This window comes from Pteronotus mesoamericanus, unplaced genomic scaffold (genome assembly GCF_021234165.1).
Source record: "Pteronotus mesoamericanus isolate MK-2021 breed Mesoamerican mustached bat unplaced genomic scaffold, CSHL_Meso_final contig_82, whole genome shotgun sequence".
Lineage (NCBI taxonomy): Eukaryota > Metazoa > Chordata > Mammalia > Chiroptera > Mormoopidae > Pteronotus > Pteronotus mesoamericanus.
The window spans coordinates 9,614,388-9,634,385 of NW_026555265.1; the positions used below are offsets into that span (position 1 = coordinate 9,614,388).

At 41.9% G+C, this 19,998-nt stretch overlaps 1 protein-coding gene across 1 annotated transcript in view; it reads right to left on the reverse strand.

Annotated features, from left to right (window-relative positions):
• Positions 1–19,998, reverse strand: part of SLC9A9 (solute carrier family 9 member A9) — a 507,378-nt gene that overhangs the window by 271,697 nt on the left and 215,683 nt on the right. Inside the window, exons 7-8 of the mRNA XM_054585160.1 lie at positions 7,943–8,081; positions 4,922–5,027 (exon numbers count right to left, since the gene is read on the reverse strand). Coding sequence (XP_054441135.1) covers positions 4,922–5,027; positions 7,943–8,081 — 245 coding nt within the window. The remainder of the gene's footprint in view (positions 1–4,921; positions 5,028–7,942; positions 8,082–19,998) is intronic.

Here is a 19,998-nt window from a genome sequence, read left to right on the forward strand (position 1 = left end):
CTACACTAACCTTTTACCTTACCTAAAGATATAAAACATATTTAAAATGTAAAACCACAAATTGCAGAATATTTATAGCCTACGTGGCAATCAAATGCTCATTTTCTTAATAGAAAAGAGCTCCTAAAACTTATTGTGACTAAGATACACATCTCTAGTATCTAGTATCTAGTATCCAGTATCTAGCGGTGAAGGTGGGAGTGAGCGGGCTCTCCCCTACATCGCTGATGAAAGGGCACAGGGACACAAACTTTTCAGAGGTATTTGGATGAATTTTTCTGAGACATTAAAATTTTAGCCTTTTTATGAACTCAGCAACATTATTTTTAGGCAATTATAGAAATAGAAATCCAAACATCAATCTATAAGGATTACCATTGCAGTTATATTAATAACATTGAAAACTGTAAGCAATTAAAAATTGGTATAATCAATTATGGCAAATTGATATGATATGGCAGTAGGCAGCCATTAAAAATAACAACATAGAAGAATAGTTGATGTTATGAAAAACACTTACTATAAATTGTTAAGTGGAGAAAAGCAAGTAACTTAAAATAAGTAATGTATGCATGTGTATATTTAATCAAGTGTGTGTATATACATATGATTAGATGGGCCCAGACGGCTATTAATAATAGTTGTTAATAGATAGTAAGAACAGATAATTCAAATTTTATTTCCTTCTATGAGCTTGAATTTTCTATGATGTACAGGCTGGGGCATAAATAGGCTTACAGTTGTTCTTGTGGAAATATAATATAATAATTAATAAATAACAATACAAGAACAAGTCCTATGTTTCATGCACTCACAACTGTAAACCTACTTTTGCCCCACCCTGTATAGGCATTACTTTGATAGTAACAGAAAAGTTTTTTAAACTGTTTTTAAAAGCAGATATATGGTACTTTGTTTAAAGCAAAAGAAACCCTGTTTAAAATGAAATCTTAAGTGAAAACCCAATTCAGGGAACCAGTACAAGGGGTGAAGTCAGGTGCTTAGAGCCTGTTCACTTGGTCGACACTCTTGTGCACCCACTTTGAAATGACAGGGCTGGGGGAATCCTGTTGAGAAACCATTGCTGGTAAAGCTTATTCTTAGGGCCTGCATGTGTTGTTAGCGAACCTGTACAAGGCCCCGTGATTACTGGTTACCCCTCAGCTACTCATAAACTGTATGACAACTCATACTCATTCCATTTAGGTTACTTTATTCATTGTCATATGTTCGTTCATTGAGCACTTTTGAAAAAGTTTTTTAGATTTTAGCTTTGCATGGTATTATTTTACTTGTGGATTAGAAGTAGAAGAATTTTTATCATTACATGAAATACCCTTAGAGAATTGAATTTGATACCACACCCTCAGATTTTTTTGAAGGTTGATAATGGAAATAAGTACATGAAGACTAGATCTCCATCTTCCCTGAAACTATTATTATACATACTATCCATTAGTGTGTTGAAAGGCCCTTATATAAAGAAGCACATAATAAATTTTCCTAAAATTTTAATACCAGCAAAAAAAGTTTGTCCATCTTTATAAATGAGTATGATTTCCTTTCATAGTGATGTATTTTTCCTGTATAACTCATCATGTTTCCCTTCTGGCTTTGGCTGACAGAAAGCTCAGAGTTACATTTATGGGCAAACCACAGCAAGGAACAGCACCTAATTTTGCAGAAAAACTCTGTTCCAAAGCATTTGAGTGTTTATCCTCAACTAAATGGTCCCATGACATGCATATTATAAGTTATCTCAAATCCAATTTGGAAATAAGAAAGGGTTAAATAATTAATAAAGGAAAACATATGTAATTTGGACTAAGAAGGCATGGTCTTTGGCTGTAGAAAATGCTCACACTTAGACTGGTTTGTATCTGATGCCTAATAGGCAAGTTGCTTAATCTGAAGCACTGCTCTGCACTGAATGTGCCCATGGGTGCAGCTGTGGACAGTTGGGTCTTTCTGCTACTGAAGGCCACACCTGTACTCCCCTATCCCATCATGCTGACTCCTAAGAGATGGTCTCTATGACATCCTAAAGGATAATGTGTTAAAAAGTGTGATCAAAGAGCAAGGTGTAGATATATGAGAGGAGACCCCCCCCAAAAAACCCCAGAATTATCTTCTGGAGGCAGATCACTTGTAGAACAGGCTTTCCCTGCTAAGTGAGTGTTTTAGGAACCCACCTGTATCAGGGTACCTGCTGGCGTTGTTGTGAGAGGCTGAGTTCAGCTTCAGTGAATTTTTCTTGAAGACTCTTTCAATGTGTTTGCCCATTTCATGGTGAGTGATTTTAGTGGGTTGGACAAAAAGTTCATTTAGTTTTTTTCTCTATGATGGCTCTAGTAGTGCTTAGCTGTCTTCAACTTCATTCAAAATAATTTCGTTAGATTATATTGTGTCAGCTGCCATATGAGCATGCATTTAAAAAAACTTATAAAAATTTGTAAATTTTTGTGTAGTCATTTTAATATTGAAGATGGAAGAAGATATGCAAAAGTTTTGGTGAATTATGCTTCATTTTTTTCAAGGAAGGTAAAAGCACAACTAAAATTCAAAAGAAAAATGCCGTGCAGTATATGGAGAAGGTGCTGTGACTCATCGAATGTGTCAAGAATGATTTGCAAAGTGTGTTGGTACTACTGACATTGTAGCCAAATAAGTCTTTGCTGTGGGGCTGATGCATTCAAAGGTGTTTAGCAGTACACCTGGCCTCTACCTGCTAGAAGCCAAAGGCAGGAGGTAGCTGACATACTCAAAATATCCAAATCGGTAAAGTTATTGGTGAGAATGGAAAATGTATCTTTTACTCTATGGGAAAAACTAAAGAGATTTTTGGATAACCCAATACGAGCACACCTGCCCACACCATGCTGACTGTTTAACAGTTTTTGACCAAAAGTGGCAACACTCCCAAGCCCACCCTCCCTATTCACTTCATCTCTCCCCCAGCAACTTAATTTTGTTTCCCTGGATGAAGAAAGTCCTCAAAGGGAAATGTTTTGCCCTTGTTAAAGATGTGAAACAAAAAATGGCAGAAGCACTAAAGGCATCAAAATCAACAAGTTCAAAAACTGTTTTGAGCAGTGGCTAAAAACATGTCGATAGGTGTAGTACATCGAATGGAGAGTACTTGGAAGCTGACTGAAGTTTCAACATGTAAGAATAAATATACAATTTTTAATAAATAAATTCCATTTGGGGGGGTCCCTCCTCAAACATTGACCATCACCTTTAAAGTAATTTATAAGGCAAAATCTTGCTGAAATGGACCAGGAAATAGACAATTTTCATACATAGAAATAAGCAATTCCTGTGTGTGTATGTGTATGTGTTTATTACAGTGTACAATAGTATGCTGACTAAAAAAATAGCAAGTGAGATAAGATACTTCTTTATCTTCCTGATAGGTCAAAAATGTATTCTTATTTGTAATACTGTTTGCATCATTTTACAACATGTTAAGTCATAGAATGTGAAGAAAAGGGAATCAAGAATTTTTGACTGACATATATCGTTCACCTCCATTATTTCATTGCAGGGACACCAGCAGTCTTCTCTGGAGAATGCATAAGCTCTTCAGTAGTCTCCCTGGTAACTAATACAGCACTAATAAAACAGAGGTTGTGTTGGAAAGATTCAGATACAAAGGGCCAGTAGGGTGGACTCTGGTAATGTAGTCCTGATTATAGTGTCATAAGCTCATAACTGGCAGGGTGGCTTTCTGTAGCAGCAACAGACACCCTCAAAGCCTGAAGGAATAGCTTGGTCCCTGCAGCTCTGTAGTAAGCTGGGTCTGCTGCCCAGAGCAACAGGATAGCTACTGTTACAAAAAAGATTTGCTAAGGAGTTCATTTTCAAAGGACAGCCAAAAACAGCCTAGGAGCAAGTGTCCTAGGCAGGCTCCTGGGGCCCAAATGCCTTCCAGTGTTGGGGGATCTGCCTCATATTTCACAGGTGAACTTTCATTCGAGGTAGCATTGCTTGGTGTCCACAAGCCTAGGCTTTGGAATTAAATCTCCAAATTTTATATCCCAGCTCCAGCACTTACTGTTGACTGAGTAAACTAGGTATAGTTCCTAACTTTGAATCTTTCTGTAAATTAACAAGAACATTCATAAAAGGCAGTTAGCCAGCACCCATAGCATAGTTCACTTTCAGTATAAGTCAACTTTTATTATTTTAGGTTTAAAGCACCGCCTATTAAAATGCAAATTACCCTAGAGAGGTACACTGTTACCAGTCAACACTTCAAGAGAGATTCTCACCACTTGAATGTCAGTTAAAATGTAGTGAGCAAAAAGGACCTGGGATAGGAACCTGGGAGAAGCAGGAACCCAGGAGAAGCAGGAAACCAGGGAAAGGAGATGTAGCTTTGACATTTTGCTAGAAGCCACAGTGATTCCTCTACATGGAAAAACATCCAAGTGTTGCAGCTACTCAAGTGTAAACCCTCCCTGTTGCAGAAAGGCAATCTAATTGTTGAATCCAGATCACAGGATCCATGGCCCCGGGGACCTTAAGGACTGCCCATTTATCAACTGTTCCACTTCAGAGGACTCTAGATAGAGGAGATATTAGGCTGTAGAGCCTCCACATTAGCTCTGTTTTCTGGCCTGCCACAGAATGTGTGCGAAGACTTTAAACACTGTGCGTGTGGAGATGTGCACATCCTGGAGAGGCTGCTTACGTGTTGCTGTTAACAGTCATTGGTAATGTTACCCATCACCCTCAGCAATCAGTCATTTGTAGATTGCACTATCCCCTCCTGAGCAGCAAGGAGAGAAGGAATGGCATGTTGGAGACTTTCAGTTCAGCTGTTGTGTACAAAATGAATGAATTATTCTTTTTTTCTCCCCCGAGTACCCAGGAGGGGCTGATTCAGATACCCATGAGTGCAGAATGAAGCACTGACCTGTTAGGCCGGCGGCCTCGGCAGACAGGAAGGCGCTCCAAGACAGCAGGAAAAACAGGCCTGTTTCCAGCAGAGGGAACTCGCACAGTTTGGTAAATTTGGTCAAGTGACGACGCGTTAAGGGAAACAACATCTGCTTTTACAGCTAAATCCACTTTTTGGCTGAGAAACACTGATGTGGTTGTGATAGTTTTAGAGTAAGAGAGTTGATTTTCAGACCTGACTGGATGGCTGTTAACTCTCACTGGGAGGACTCTGAAGGCCAACATGAGCTTCATGCTTCACTGGGGGGCTGAACACTTGGGGGAAAACACAAACCTATGTTCATTTTTTTTTTGAAGTGTTTTACCAAGTGGATAGAATCAGCTAACTGTGGGTACAAAACCTCTTGAATTTGGCCTTGGACCTTGGGGTGTGTTTTTCAGGAGACTGTAGCAAACCCAGGAAAAATGCCCCAGACTGTGGGTGAACGAGCTGCTTCAGGGGCATCGGCACCGAGGAGGCCACTGCTCCCTGGGGGTGCTGGTCCGTGACAGATCGCCTTGAACACTCTTCTTTCCTGGGGAGGGAAATAGGATCAGGAGAAGCATTAGGTTCAGTGATAGAGAAGCTGACATGTCCTTTTGGTACAAGCAGGATAGAGGGAAGTGTGTATTATTTCTAGGTCAAGCAAGAAGCCTTTTTGCAGGCAATTTTTTGTTTTGTTTTGTTTTGTTTTTTTGCCAAGATGACACTCAGCCAATAGTCTCCACATTGTAATAGAGCAAAGGTATAGTCATCCAAGTCATACAGAGAATGGGTAATGGAGAGACGATTAGGGCTGATCAATGGGAAAGGGTTACAGCAGTTGTGTCCATGGTGAGGCAAGAATACTCTGACAAATAAGGAGATGAAATGTAAATTTTTTATGCCTCTAGATAAAAACCTAAAGAGTCCATAGTAAGAGGTGTTTGGCAGCAGGGAAGGGAAGTAAAAAGAATGCCATTGGGGTAGAAGATGCAGGTTTCATGTCTTGGCTCAGTTGGTCACTGGATGGGTGACTACTGAGTAGTGTATTAACCTCTCTGAGTCTCATTGCTATCCTGTGTGAATGGTCAAGGAGAATAAATAATTCCTACTCACAAGGGCGAAGAATAAAACAAGATGACACTTATTAAAAATGTTGTTTAAAGTATTTGAAAGCACAAAATGCCAAGAAGAGGCAGAATGTGTCACAGTTGAGATTGTGGTCTCTAGATTCAGATTCACGACATTAGCTTGGGCGTGCCCCTTGGTCCCCCTGTGCCTTGATTTCCCTGACTGAAGATGGAAATAAAGATTCGACCTACCTCCTAGGTATATAAACCAGTCCTGATGTATAAATAGTGGATAGATTCTTAATCAGCATTTTTGTAGAAATTGGCCCTACCTTTTCTGACTGACTTTATTTCTCTCAATGGAATTGACATTCTTCAGGATTTGCAGGACAAAACTTAGGAGTGGACTTGGATTCTCTCCTCTTCTTTATCTCTTGTAATAAACCAACCCGTAAGTTCTAGAAATTGTTCTAATATTTCTCCTTCCTGATGTGTCCCCAGAATTTATCATCACAGTTTCTTTGAGTCTAATCCTCCTCCTCTGATCATCCCACATATCAGTTGCTCATTTATGTTTTAAAAACAGAACTGTCATTGTGTCACTTTTCTGAGCAGAATCTCCTTGGAGTAACACTTCCAGATGTTCCCCAAGCTCACTCCAACCCACCGTTCCCTCTCACTTTCCATGGCTCACTAGCCCAAACCCTCTGGTCCTCCCAGACACATGCACTATGTGCCCCCTCAGTCCCATCCTCGTCCTCTTGCAGCACTCACCATGTAGCCTTTGCCTATATTCTACGAGGCCAAGCCAAAGTCTAACCTTGCATGTAAATACTGTTCTTCAAATTATTTTCCAGAATCAAGAGATTGGCCAAGAGTCTATTGGACTATTCCAGACACAATGTCCACATCCTCATTTCAATTTTTATAGTTCTAATAAGTCGGCTGTGGCTTTGGCACTCACTTTCGATCCAGCTATTAGGTAGAGTTTGTCTTTCCAAGACTATTACTAGCTGAAGGCAGGATACATGTTTTACTTACATTCTAGTATCTTGGAAACCCTTAGTAGAACCTAACCTTTTAGTAGCTGGTCAGCCTCCACGGGAAAAGACCCCAATATTTTTTTTCTTTGTCTGGGACCCAGACCCATCTTGCAACTTTCATTCATCTCTTTTCTTCAAGGTCTTTAGTTATCCTTTGCTCTGCATCTTCTCTGTGGCCTTCATTTGACTCTCACACTTGGCATTGGCCTTCTGGATTTCCTTCTCAAATCTGGCTTATTTTTGTCCCATCCAACCACTCAGAATGAACAACCCACCAGACCAGCATCACTCCCTGGCTCAAATCCTCTAAGAACTACCAATCCTGCCACCTTTCTGCTGCAAAAAAGGGAATTCGATGACACAATTACCAGATCACCATTTCTACAAACATCATTTCTGCTTTCCTTTCAGTCCCTTTCCCTAAAATAACTACAGATGCTTGTTTAAACCCACAGTGATCTTTGGTTTGACCAGTTCTGTGAGCCAGTGATTGATGCAAGCCTAAGAAGAAGGTAGAGGATATGGATACCTAGTTTACCATTTCCAGTCAATCCTGACTTATCCTTGACCTTGTATCTTCAGTTCTCCCTCTTGACCCTAATATAGCCAATCCTGGTGCCCACTGCTCACCTATTTTCTGAGATAGTAATTTTTAAGACAATTAGTATCCTTTGATTATATAGGATCAGCAATGCCAGAACTGGCCTTGGACCAGAAAAGAGCCTGGGCCCCCCAGCCACTGGCACCCCCCAATGCCTGGAAGATGACTTAGGTGGCCCCAGTGGCACTGCTTCAACCTTGAACCGGACTAGACATTTCCAGGCCCGGGGGTTGTCCATTTTCAGAAACATTCCAAAGACATTGTCCTTAACAGTCCCCAGCTTCCCACATGCAAAGGATATCAGTGCTGTGACAACAGCATACGCAGACCCCATTGCAAATGAGCCTGCGAAGATCCCCAGGAAATTGCCCACGCACTGGAAGAACGCGGCGGCATCAAACGCATTGGGGTTCTCCTTGGGACTGTAAATGGATATAGAACTGAAAAGAGAAGAGAGCGAAGGTTAGTCAGTGATTTCCATCTTACTGCCCAAGTACCAGAAGTCTGAATTTAGCACCCACGTTTGAAAAGGGCACCTTCTCTTAAACAGTTAGGTGCTGGATAAAAGAGTTCAGGGGAAATGAGTGAGGACAGGGAGAAGTGGAGAAAGCAAAAAGCTTTCCCTTTCCTTACAGCCCCACCCCATGGCGCCCACATATTGCTGCTAGTCAGTAAACATTTTTGTATTGGAAGGGTCAAAAAGAATATTGTTTCTGAGCAAACTAGGCATTAAGGCATGGTAGGTGTATAAGGAATCTGCTGAGAATATAGATAACTGTGAATTATTTAGTAGCCATATGCCTTCAGTGCTGTTATACATTCACAAATGTTCCTGATAAAAAGTGCACTTTTATGGCCTGTGCACAAATGGGTGATAAAATCACAGCGTGCACAAAATATTCTGCTGTGATATTGTCATAAACCACAAAGCGCTCCTCCGCTCCGGTGTAACCCTTCAGAAGCAGCAGGCTGGGCAAGAGCCTCGCAGGATGAACCCCTGGGGAGAAACAAACCCCTCATTTTCCCACAGAAACGAATGGCAGCAGCTGCCCAAGGTCATCTTTTATACATCATTCTGGTGGCTGCCAGGAGATTTATTTCTATACAGAAAAATCAGTCCACCAATAGGCAGTCTGTTCACTTAAATATTTTTCAGGATGTCATATTTGCTTTTTTTTTTTAACACCAAAGTTTCAAATTTGAGAATGTTAATATGAAGGACAAGGTGTGCCTTATTTTAGGAACTACAGACTCCATCCTATAGCATTAAAATGAACAGATGTGTTAGAGCCACTTGTTTGGAGATTCTGATGAAGTGATGATGCAGTTTTTTTTTTCAGTTTTAATACTAATAAGAGGTCTTTAAAACTAATCAGAAAAATCAGGAGTTTCTCAGTGGATGCTGGAAGGAACTTTGGAGCAGTGTAGAGAACAAGAGGTATCCTAGATGCACTGAGTTGAGATTAGATTGGACTTTACAGAGATGTGATCATTGTGCGGATGATGAGAGCATGCTAATTCTTTGACCTTACTTTTTGTGTCTGGAGACTAGTTAAGAGCAGAGTGGGAGTGCCAGTTCTCCCGAAGGAAGATGTGTGGCATATAAAAAAGACAGTTTTAAATGTTCCTCGTTTTTCCCTGGATGTTTTTAAACCCCTAAAATAGGGCAAACATTTCGGCTTTGATCATGTAATTGGATAAGGAAGATGAATGTGGATCTCAAATGCAGCCCTGAATTGTATACAAGAAAAGGATTGCCTTTGAAGTGTTTTTCTTTTTGTAAAGGGTTGTGCTTTGCAGAAAAAAATAGCAAATTCGTGTTTGGGAGCTTTGTATCTGACGGTCCTGGGAAAGAGTGTAAAACCCCATGGCCATTAGAAACTTGGTGCTCAAGCCGCAAGGCTAGATGTGAGAGTTGCCATTCACCAGCGTATTTCTTCACTCCCATGAAGAAACAATAGTGATGAGAAAATACTGCATTTGCATTCTGCCTTTCAAACAAAGGTTTTTGTACAGTCACAGTTTTGTAAACAGTTCTGTTAATTCTTGAGGCTGCTCCCAGCAGAACTGACCCATAGAACACACCTCTTCACCTCCTTCTCCACCTCCCGGAAGCATTTTCTCTGTCCTGCTGCTTCCTGAAGCAGTCACATGTCACATCATTGAGCCATGCCCTGTATCATTATTTACATAATGTTTTTCTCTTTTTATTTCATTTATTTATTTATTAAATCAATTTATTTATTTTTTCAAATACATTTGTCTCTGCCTTCCCCCCACCACCTCCCTTGCCCCCTCCCCCTTCCCTCCCTCAGTCCTTCCCCACTTTGGTTTTATCCATGAGTCCTTGCTATATGTTCCTTGACTTTCCCCTTCCTTTCCTTTTCCCCGCCCCCCCCCCTCGTTCCCTCTTGTCTCTGTTGGTTTCTTTTCCTTTCAGTGTTGCTGGTCTTATTTTCCTTGCATCTTTGTATTGTCGGTTAGGTTCCACTTATAGGTGAGATCATATGGTACTTGTCTTTCTTTAAATCAACTCATTTTTATTCAAATGCAAAATCTTTTATTAAAGAATATTTATGAAACATAGGTGTGATGTGCTAATTATATTCCTTTTTAATAAATATGAGATTATACAATTATTAAATTTAAAAGAAGGTTTACCCGTGTTCTACCTAAAATTATCTGGGTATTTCCACAGTCCGCATTTTGGGAGATATTCTCATCCTGTCCTCTGATCCCTACCCAACAGGGTGTAGCCAAGCTTCATACCTTCCCTGTGATGTTGACTTAACTGAAGGGGAAAGTTCAATTCTCCATGACCTACAGAGACCCCTCCATTGAATTTACCAACCCTAAATCTCCTTAGGACATATGCACTCGTACCTGCTATGTGCCAGGTGATGCATTAGGTACAGGGTGTTGGGGGCAGGCAGGGAAGGGCGTAAAGAAGAGAAGCAGAATTTTAGTCAACAAACATTTTATTGAAGATATGCACGGCATATCTAGGCAGAGGAGTCTCATAGATAACAAGTAGCTTTGCTATGATGCTGACTGTGATTTTGTCAGAAATACACAACTTTCAATGGTGCAGGTGAGGAAAGGGACACTATTTTAGAATAGAGGAAATGACATTTGAGTAAGGGAGCAAGTCAACAGACAGTGATGGGGAGGCGGTATCCTAAGCAGTGGAAGGCATGTAAGCAAAAGCGAGGAGGCAGGTGAGTTGAGGGCACATCGAAGCAAAACTGGATAGTTATAGCTGGAACCCAGGGAGCATATATGTGCACACCTGTGGAGGGGAAATGTGGGTAGGTGTCATTGCTCAGAGCTTTAAACGTCATGCTAAGAATATACAAAGCCCTCACGTTACATAATATTTAATCTAGTTATGCCTGCGTTATAACTTTATTTGATCCTATAGCATTTGTGCTAGGTAGCTAGGGCAGCTATTGTTATCTTTCCTTCTCCTTCATTTCTTTTTTTTTTAATAAAATAAAGAAACTAAGAGTCAGAGAAATTAAGATCATACAGCTACTTAAGTTCAAAATGTCGATTCCTCTTTTTCTCTCTTTAAAGAGGGATCTTTTAGGGAGGAAAACAGGATAGTGGAGTGAGTCTTGCCCTGATTATCAGAGCAGTAGGAGTTCAGGTCCCAGGACCTTTAGTTTCATGCCCGGATGGAACATGGCCCACACCTTCCTGTATGCAAGGAGCAAGTGGAGTGTGTTGTGTGGGGCCGCATCCCTCTTTCCCCTCCCCCAAGCAGGTGAGGCTTGGGGCTTTTCAAGGAAACCTATATCATGCCTGGCTTCTGCTCTGGGCCTGACCTGGGTCTAGTTCCTCCTTGAAAGCCAGGACATAGCCCTGTCCATGGCCTGGGCAGGCTGTATAAAGGCTGATAGGATAAAGGCAGGCAAACTGGAAAGCAGAAAGGACAGATGGAAGAAATGCAGGAAGGAAGGAGGCTTGCCAAAGCTGGTCATCTTTGAAATGAAGCATCAGCTACAGGATATTTTTTAGGCATTGAATACATGCAATTATGCTGTGGTTACTTTCAAGGTCATCAGTCTAAGCCTGAAAGTGACACTTGTGACTCATAACTTGAACCTTAGAAATCTGACTCATATTGGCTGTACAGCCTTGGGCAAATTACACTCAGACTCAGTTTCAAAGTTTGTAAGAAGGTGATAATAGTCCTTATTCCCCTAAAATGTGAGGGTAGGAGGTATATTTAAAACCTATACAATTATCATGTGAATTGCAGGGCCCATTCATGGACTGCTGATTATATGCATGAAAAATAAATGCTCACTGAATGTTGACTATCAGTCACCATCATCATTCTGCCAAGAACCTCCCCATGCTCCCAGTGCCAGGGCACAGAGTGCTATGGCGGAATCAGGCCTCAGCCCCAGCCGTGGGCAGCCCCAGTATGGCTCCCCTCCAGGAACGCCAGGCCCAGGGTGCTGCAGAGGAACTAGTGACTTTTGCATGGGAACAGAAGGGTATCTAGGGAGGAAATGCCCATAGCAGTGAGACTAAAAATGTCATGTTTAGTGCAGAGCTCTTGGCTCCTTGATCGGAGAGAAAAGGCAGGTCCTCAGCAGCCTGGCCAGGGATCTCACCCAGGACAAGAACAGGCCAGGACACTGACCTTGAGATGCATCTCCCCAAGTTCAGTGGGTGACATTTTAAAGGTAAAGCCTTCTGGCTTCTGGTGGGGAGGGAGGCAAAGAAAGCAGAAGCCTTATGGCCCAGAGAGGTTGACTGCCCAGATTAGGGAGTTGTCCCCCTCGCTGCAATCCCCTGTGAAAGAAGCATCCTCAGGTCTCTGATTTTTAGCTTCAACCCTAAGCTACTGGATAGTGGAGAGGCTGCAGAGGGTGTCATCAAAAACAACCAAGGCTTTCGGTAGCAGGTGCAGCGTTTTCCAACTTCAACCCAAGGAAGAAAGAAATACCAGGTTCCCCTCCTCCCCTGCACCAAGGGAGATGCTTGAACCATTAGTGGATGCAAATACCAGAGAAAGGAGAGGAAGGGAAGAAGCTGACTTTCTGTTAACCGGTGTGGTGTTTGTTCTTTGGAACCCACTTGGAAGAGGCACTGTTTATAGCACAAACTGGTAAAGGAGAATACACAATCCTGAGATTTCTGGGAAAGAATATTTGAGTTGAAAAGAACCAAAACCCTTGAAAATGACATGACTGGAAATAGGGCTACTTAAATATTCATCTGATAAACTGGAAATAAGTCCAGTTATTGATTAATTCTGTTCAGGAGCAGATTATACAGCAAAAGCTAGTTTGATGATAGTGTAGTATAGCCATTCTCAGAAATAAATGTGTGCAGAATCTTTTATTCAAAAATTTTTAAATGGGTGAAATATCCTAAATTCCTCTGATGAAACAACATGAATAAGGATTCTGTTGCTCACTGTATCATTTGAGATTCACAGATAAGATTGCAACTCCAGTGTTTTTCAACTACCCATTTTTTCATCTTTATGATGTCTTGGAAGGAACTAGCCCGGCAGCTTAGGTAGCTTTAGGAGCATAGAACCTGAATCTGAGATCTGGGAGCAAATATCAACTCTGTCATATACTGGTTGTGTGATCCTGAATAAGTTACTTAAACTATATGCACTGCAGTTTCCTGTGAAATGAGGATGATAATAATAGACCTATTACATGGAACTGTTATGAGACATCAATAGATTATTGTTAACAAAGCACTTGAAATGTGCTTTGTAAGTTTCTTAAGTAAATTATCCTTCAAATAACCCATCCTCCCTCCATCGCTCCCCCTCCTCTTTCTACTGCTCCTCCTTCTCTCTTTGGAACAATGAGTTTGGTTTAGTACTAAAAGAAATGTGTCAGACTGGATGCTCAATCAGCTCCTCGACCAAAACAGAGCTGAGATGTCATTGCCTGTCTCACACTGGCTGATTTGTCCCTGGTCTAGGAGCTCCGGGTCTCAGGGATCACTTAAACTTACAAATTAGTTTGTATAGAAAGGTGTGTGGCACAAATGCTCAGTAAATGTTAGTGATGAAGAGAAAGAAGGAGAAGGAGAGAGGAGGAGGAGTAAGAGGAAAAAGAAGAAGAAGGAAAGAAGGTATTGCAATTATAATGGAGGGAAAACGAGGTAATGCCTGGAGAGTGCCCTACCAAAGGTGTATCGCCATCGCTGCCGCCGATGCCGTCCCCTCTGTGACTCTGACCGCTTTCCCATTCTGGCCCCTATCGTGTCACCTCTCTCCTCATTCTTACAATCTTTCTCAAGATCACCCACTAACTAATAGTGTCCACTCCTGTTCTTCTTCACTGGTACTGGCAATATATTTGCCCCACAATTACTCACAGAAACTGCCCATAACGCCAAGCTCCTGGGCTGCTGTTCTTTCCTAAGGACGCCCTCCCCTGACGGGTCCTCCCAGCTCCCACTGTGCACTGTCCCGGGGGCCTGACTGGGACAGCCTGCTTCTCTCTCTCCCAGTCCAGTCTTACCTCTTTTGTTAACATAAAATCAATGTCACCTGACACTTTTAAAAGAAAAGTATCAAGCAAATATGCAAACACATTGCATCCCTTTCAGAATTTCTTTGAATTTAATCATTTAAAAAATGAGAAAACGATTGCTGTAGCTAAAATATACAAAAGGACCTTCCATATTCTCTGCCAGATCTTTAATTTCTAACAAAAATTTTCTACCTACGGACACCAGTTTATTAAAGCATTCTTGATTAGTTGGATATACATGTATATGAGAAACATTTTTTTTTCCCAGTCACTGAAAAAATGAGTATAGAGGTATGCACTATATTGAATACCTCTTTGTGCTAGGTATGTAGTTCCATTAAAGATGCTTTGGTCAAATTCCATTATTTAATTCCCTTCAGTTATTACAACTTAGTGCTGTCCAGCTTAATATCTAAATTTCCAAAGCAGGATTATTTTCCTCCCTACAGAATATTCTAGAGCAGCCTGGGTGACTTGGAAAAGAGGCAGAGCAGGCGCTTCTCTGCCCCATTCCTGGGCACCAGCACCCTGTTGTTGGAGGGGGAATGGGGAGCCAAGCTCTCTACCTTACGTGGCCAACTGTTAGTCCCTGGCAGGCAGGTGTCCCTTGCCTCACTCTTGTTCTGCTTGATCCCTCTCTCAGGGGGCCTCTGCTGACACAGTGACTCTCCCATTCTGCTGAGAATCTCTTCACAGGGGCCGCTCGACCTTCTATCTGCCCTGCCATCGATACACATTTTCAGCCTGTCTCTATGCCTTGGATCAGGGGCCACTTGGGCAGCTCTCACCCTTCTCTTGATCTTCAATTTCCTTTATTTGGGGTACCCCTAAGCACCCTTCCTGAGTCACGGAGCACTGCACTGCATGGGCTCACTTTACCCACTCCCCAAACACACCACACCGGGGAGCCTTCAGGCTCCTCCGCCATGGCGGGCTCCTGCTGACTCCCTTCAGAAACCTTTCGGCCAGCCCGCGTTCTTGTGTCTCCCTCTCCAAGGGGCCACTGAGAATGCCCTTCCCTTGCTCTGTTTGGGAGCCTCAGCCCCTCTGCTGTTTCCTTCACTGGGGAATGAGCTGGCAAGCCCTCCTCTTGCATGAAGTCCCAGTCCATTGGGGTGATTCCAGTGGAATTCCTCCCACTGGACTTGGGAGGGAGGAAGCACCCCTTTGGGGAGAGGTAGCAGCTTCATACCTCCAACACTGCACTTTCTCCAAGGGGGTCCCCTTTCTTCCCCACCCCTCTCATAGAATGATTTGAGGCAGGGAGGGGGGCTGGGGATTGGAGGAAATGGCGCTGCTTCTGCTGCCCATTAGCCAGCTGGGAACCCTGCTGCTTGTTAGCACAGAGGCATCTAGCAACTTCCATTCTCTGCTCCGCTCCCTGAGCCCAATTTGGAAAACAAATAGGGCCACAGGATGACATCTTGTGACCTTTATGCCTTGGTGCTTCTAGTTTCTTTTCTCCCCATCTAATGCGGTTTTGTCATTCTGCTCTTAAGTGTACACTTTAAATTAAAAAAAAAATACATTTTAAGGAGAAACACAACATAGAGTTGCGATAAGACTGTGAAAGCCGTTCTGTTTGGGTGGCCCTGGGTGTCACAGATAAGAAACAAAGTATAAGAAAAACTAATTACAGTACTATGTTGTGTTAAAATTTTTTTTTACTTATAAAAAAATGAAATAAGTGGATCCTTATCTATTATTTATAGTTTAATAACTATACCAACTTGCCCTTTCTCAAGAAGTTGCTTAATTATGAATAAGGAATTGATTTTTATGGGGCCAAGAATTGTGTGTACACATTGGAATTCATTCTGGCAACTGCCTGCCCATTATTCTGGCTTATGTTCTGCCAAAGGCCGAGGAAGCTCTGTCAGAGGACCTGCTGTAAAACATAATGACTTCAGCAACTGGGGGCATTCCAGGCACCCTGGCAGGTTAGAAAAGCTGCCTCTTGATAATCAGAGGTTGTGGCCAGAAGCGCCCTGAACTTGAGTGGGAATCACAGGGTTTCACCTTCCCAGGGGCCAACGACCTCCCAGGTGAAGAACTCTGTTTGGGGAGGAACATTGATGAACTCTTTCAGCTTCTGGAAGACCATTTAGTTAATGGCTGCTCTCTAAGAATCCAAATTCATACCAAAGAGTGATTTTCCAAATTCTTGACAAACATCATTTTACCATTTTATGTCTGGCACAAAATAAAAAGACAAGGGGAATTCTGTGGGAAATCTGAGTTACTATATCATAGTGGCCCGCATTATAATCATCTCAGGCTGGATGAGCTGATCCCTCCGTCCCCAGATATGTGCAGACATTGGTCTAGGCGTTGAAGATACAGCCTGGAACACAGCAAAGCTCATGCTCCTTACAGTGGGGAAGACAACATGATAAGGAGCTAAGCAGATAAAATATGTTGTAATGACACAGACTTGAACAGAAAAGAACAGTATAAAAGGATGGCATAGAGAGTAATGGGGTGTCACTACATTTAGGGTGGGCAGGAAAGGCTTCTCTGAGAAAGGCTCTGAAGAGTCCCAAATGAAAAGAAGGGGAGAAGTTTCCCCGTCCCTGAAGGAGAGCTGCCTTGGCAGGTATGAGCAGCCACCAGGGGGCAGTGCGGCTGAGGGGAATCAAGGGGGCTGGGAGAGTGGTGGGAGGCAAGGCTGAGGAGGGGGCTTGGGCCAGGTCTCATGGAAGTTTTCAGGTCATTCTTAGGACTTGGATTTTTCTTCTGGGGAGTAAAAGGGCAGCCACTGGAGGGCTGTGGGTAGGAGAGGGCTGTGGTATAGAATATTCCAGGTGAAGGCTGTGGTAATAGCGGAGGAGGAAGCTGGACAAGTGACAGTGTGGTCCAGTTCTACTCAACAGCGAGAACACACCAGGCTTCTTATGTTCATTCAGTCTGGATGCCACCATTTGAGAGAGCACTGGCAAACCATAGCCTGCTCCAGGAGAAAGAGTCGGATGGTGAGGGGGAGAGAGGGGAAGTAGGAGAGCTTAAAGCAGTGATGAATTTTGCAGAATCAGCTGCATTGAGCACTTGAGAGGTGGTCATGCAGAGGAAGAACCAGCCTCACTCTGTGTGCTTCCAGAAGGCAAGATAGAGTCCCAATGTGAGACATCAGAGGGAGCAAAATTTTAGCTTTGTAGTCTGTTTTACGATTTTCTAATTTTTTGGTCTGACAGAAAATAAAACAGGCTCTATAAAAAGTAGTGAGTTCTCTGTTGCTGGAGATACTTAAACATAGAAAAAAAGAGTTACTTGCCAGGGTACTAGGGAAAAAATTCATGCACCACACAGTTGGATAATGGGCTTTAAGGAACCTCTGGCCCCGCGTCACTGACCAACTACATTTTCTCACTTCCTCCAGGACTACCAGGAAAGCAATGTCAGGTGCTCGGATCTCTGTGCTAAGCCAATGCCGCTGGCAGAAATGGCTGAGTACTCAGTAAAGAGCAGCACTTCCATTGGGAGGTGGCGAAGGCACTGAAAATTTAAGTTGGAGCTGGGCTGATAAATGGCATTAAGAACAGTTACAAACTTCAGCATGAAACAAAGCCTTTGACAGGTTCCTAAATGGTTCTGATCCATTAAGTTCTAAGTGTAAGGTGACAAAGAGACCCGAGTTTAAAATTGGCTAAAAGAAGAGTTAAGGAGGTTTGTTATAAATTGCAGGTGCATTTCCTTTGAAAAGAGATCTTAAATTACTTAGCAATTTAGCCTGAAAAGTCTTGTCTGAGTTGAATTAGTCTGTGGGCTTCAGGAAATTTCTCTTGTACCTAATATTGAGAGAAGAGTGAATCTGAGATAGTCCTAAGGATAAAAATAACTTGCCAATAATCTTCTTACTTCATTTCTTTCCTTCTTTCCTCTCTCCTTCCCTCCCTCCCTCTTTTTCCCTTTCTTTCTTTTCTGAAAGAGAAACAGGAATTTGAATCCAACTACTATGAGCTTTTAAAGGAGAAAGAATAATTCTCATGCTCTGATGAGAATTTCCACCCTTTTTTCAGCTTTTCAGTTCCTTTAAATCTTACTGATGAAATCTGAGCTGCAAAGAGTACAGTGATCTGTGAAACTTTTATCATAATAGATACAAAATGATATAGAAAAATAGGCTAATAGCCACTAAAGTTGGACATCTAGTTAAAAATTAAAATATAATCATTAACAGGTGCAAGCAAAACCAACTATTAATCCCCAGGGTTGTAATGGAGAAGGGGGTCAGGTGCTCCAACAATTATTGAGCACTAAAAATACTTAGTATTTTCTGTATTCATTACTAGAGGGTATTCACTCTGGGTCAAAAAACTATGCTAAGCATTTTATAAACATTATCTTATTTAACCCTCACAATAACACCCTGGAGTTGGTGCTATTGTAATTTCCAATTTATAGATGAGGAAACTATAGCTTAGAGAGATTAAATAACCATATATATTTAACCCCCTTCAAGCCATCTAATAATCTCATTAAGAAAGTGTTCACATTTTAGAGAAAAACAGACTCAGGAAGGTTAAATCCTTTGCCTAGAGTGACTACAGTGAACAGAGCAGTGGATGTTCAACTCAGGTCTCATTGATTGAAAGCCTGTGTACAATGAAGACTGGAAAGTGGGAACACCTGAATTTATTACTTGAGTTTGCTCACAGATAAGTATCTGAATAAACATTTCACCTTCATAGGACTGGAGCAAAGACCACTTTTGGAAGTTAAGATTTTAGGGCTTCTACTCTTAATTTGTGAGGAGAAAAAAAAAAAGCACCCATTTCGTCTTGAGGACTTTTGTCAACAGCCTAGTGCAGCTATGGGCCCGGTTCTTCATGGAGAACTCTTCTCCATATTGGATGGGTTTAATATGAAACTACACCCACGTCTCCTGGCATTCATGCTGACACCAATTCAGGTCTGCCATGCTGCTGCAGAGTTGCTCATACTGTGTTTCTGCGGGGTAACTGCTGAGTCTTTAGAGTAATTACTTTTCTCTATCTCAATGTCTTCATCAGAGTGAGATTCACTGTGTTAAAGTATTAGACTGCTTCCACCTGGAATATGGGAAACATGTCATAAATGGTAGCTGTTAGTGTTGTTACTGATACTTGTATTAATATTATTGTTGGAATAATTATCTTTCACCATTTGCTTAGAAGAAAGCAATAATAACTGAGCTCTACTTCTAATATGGAGGCATTTAAAAATTCCAATTAATGTGTCAGAACGTTATAAAAATCTTTCAGGGTGGAATGAGCAATACATTTAGAGTTAGATCAAATACTGAATTCATCTTTTTCTTAATGAGGCCTGTAGAGCAGAAGGCTCTTGGGATCACATCAAACAAAGACACGCTATAAATTGTTAACAATATCTAAGCATGAAAATTCCACAGTTGTCTTGTAATTCCAACAGAGCTGAACTTCCAGCAGCCTTGCCGGAGAACGGGACATGAAGGCAGATAGACCACAGCAATCCTGTAGCTATACCTGAAGTAAAAGGTGTTTTTGAACAGAGGGTGTCTATGAAGTTGTGTGAAATTGCTAATTAACAACAATCAAGGAAAAATCTTAAAACCAATGGAGTTTGCTTTCATGGTGCTCACCCATTCACAGCTCTCCACATGCTACATGGAGAGAAGGAAGGATCTACAGACAGGCGCTTACTTGCATGGGGGCGTGAAGTGTTTCACAAATGCTGTGTTGAGAACAGATGATGACTGAGTGGAATGCTAGCTTCCTCTGGCTGGGTCAAAGTCCTTTTATAGACAACAAACTGCCTTCCTCATTTGGTTGCCTTTCTTTCCCACATTCAACAAACTCCTATTATAAATAGCTGCCTGAGA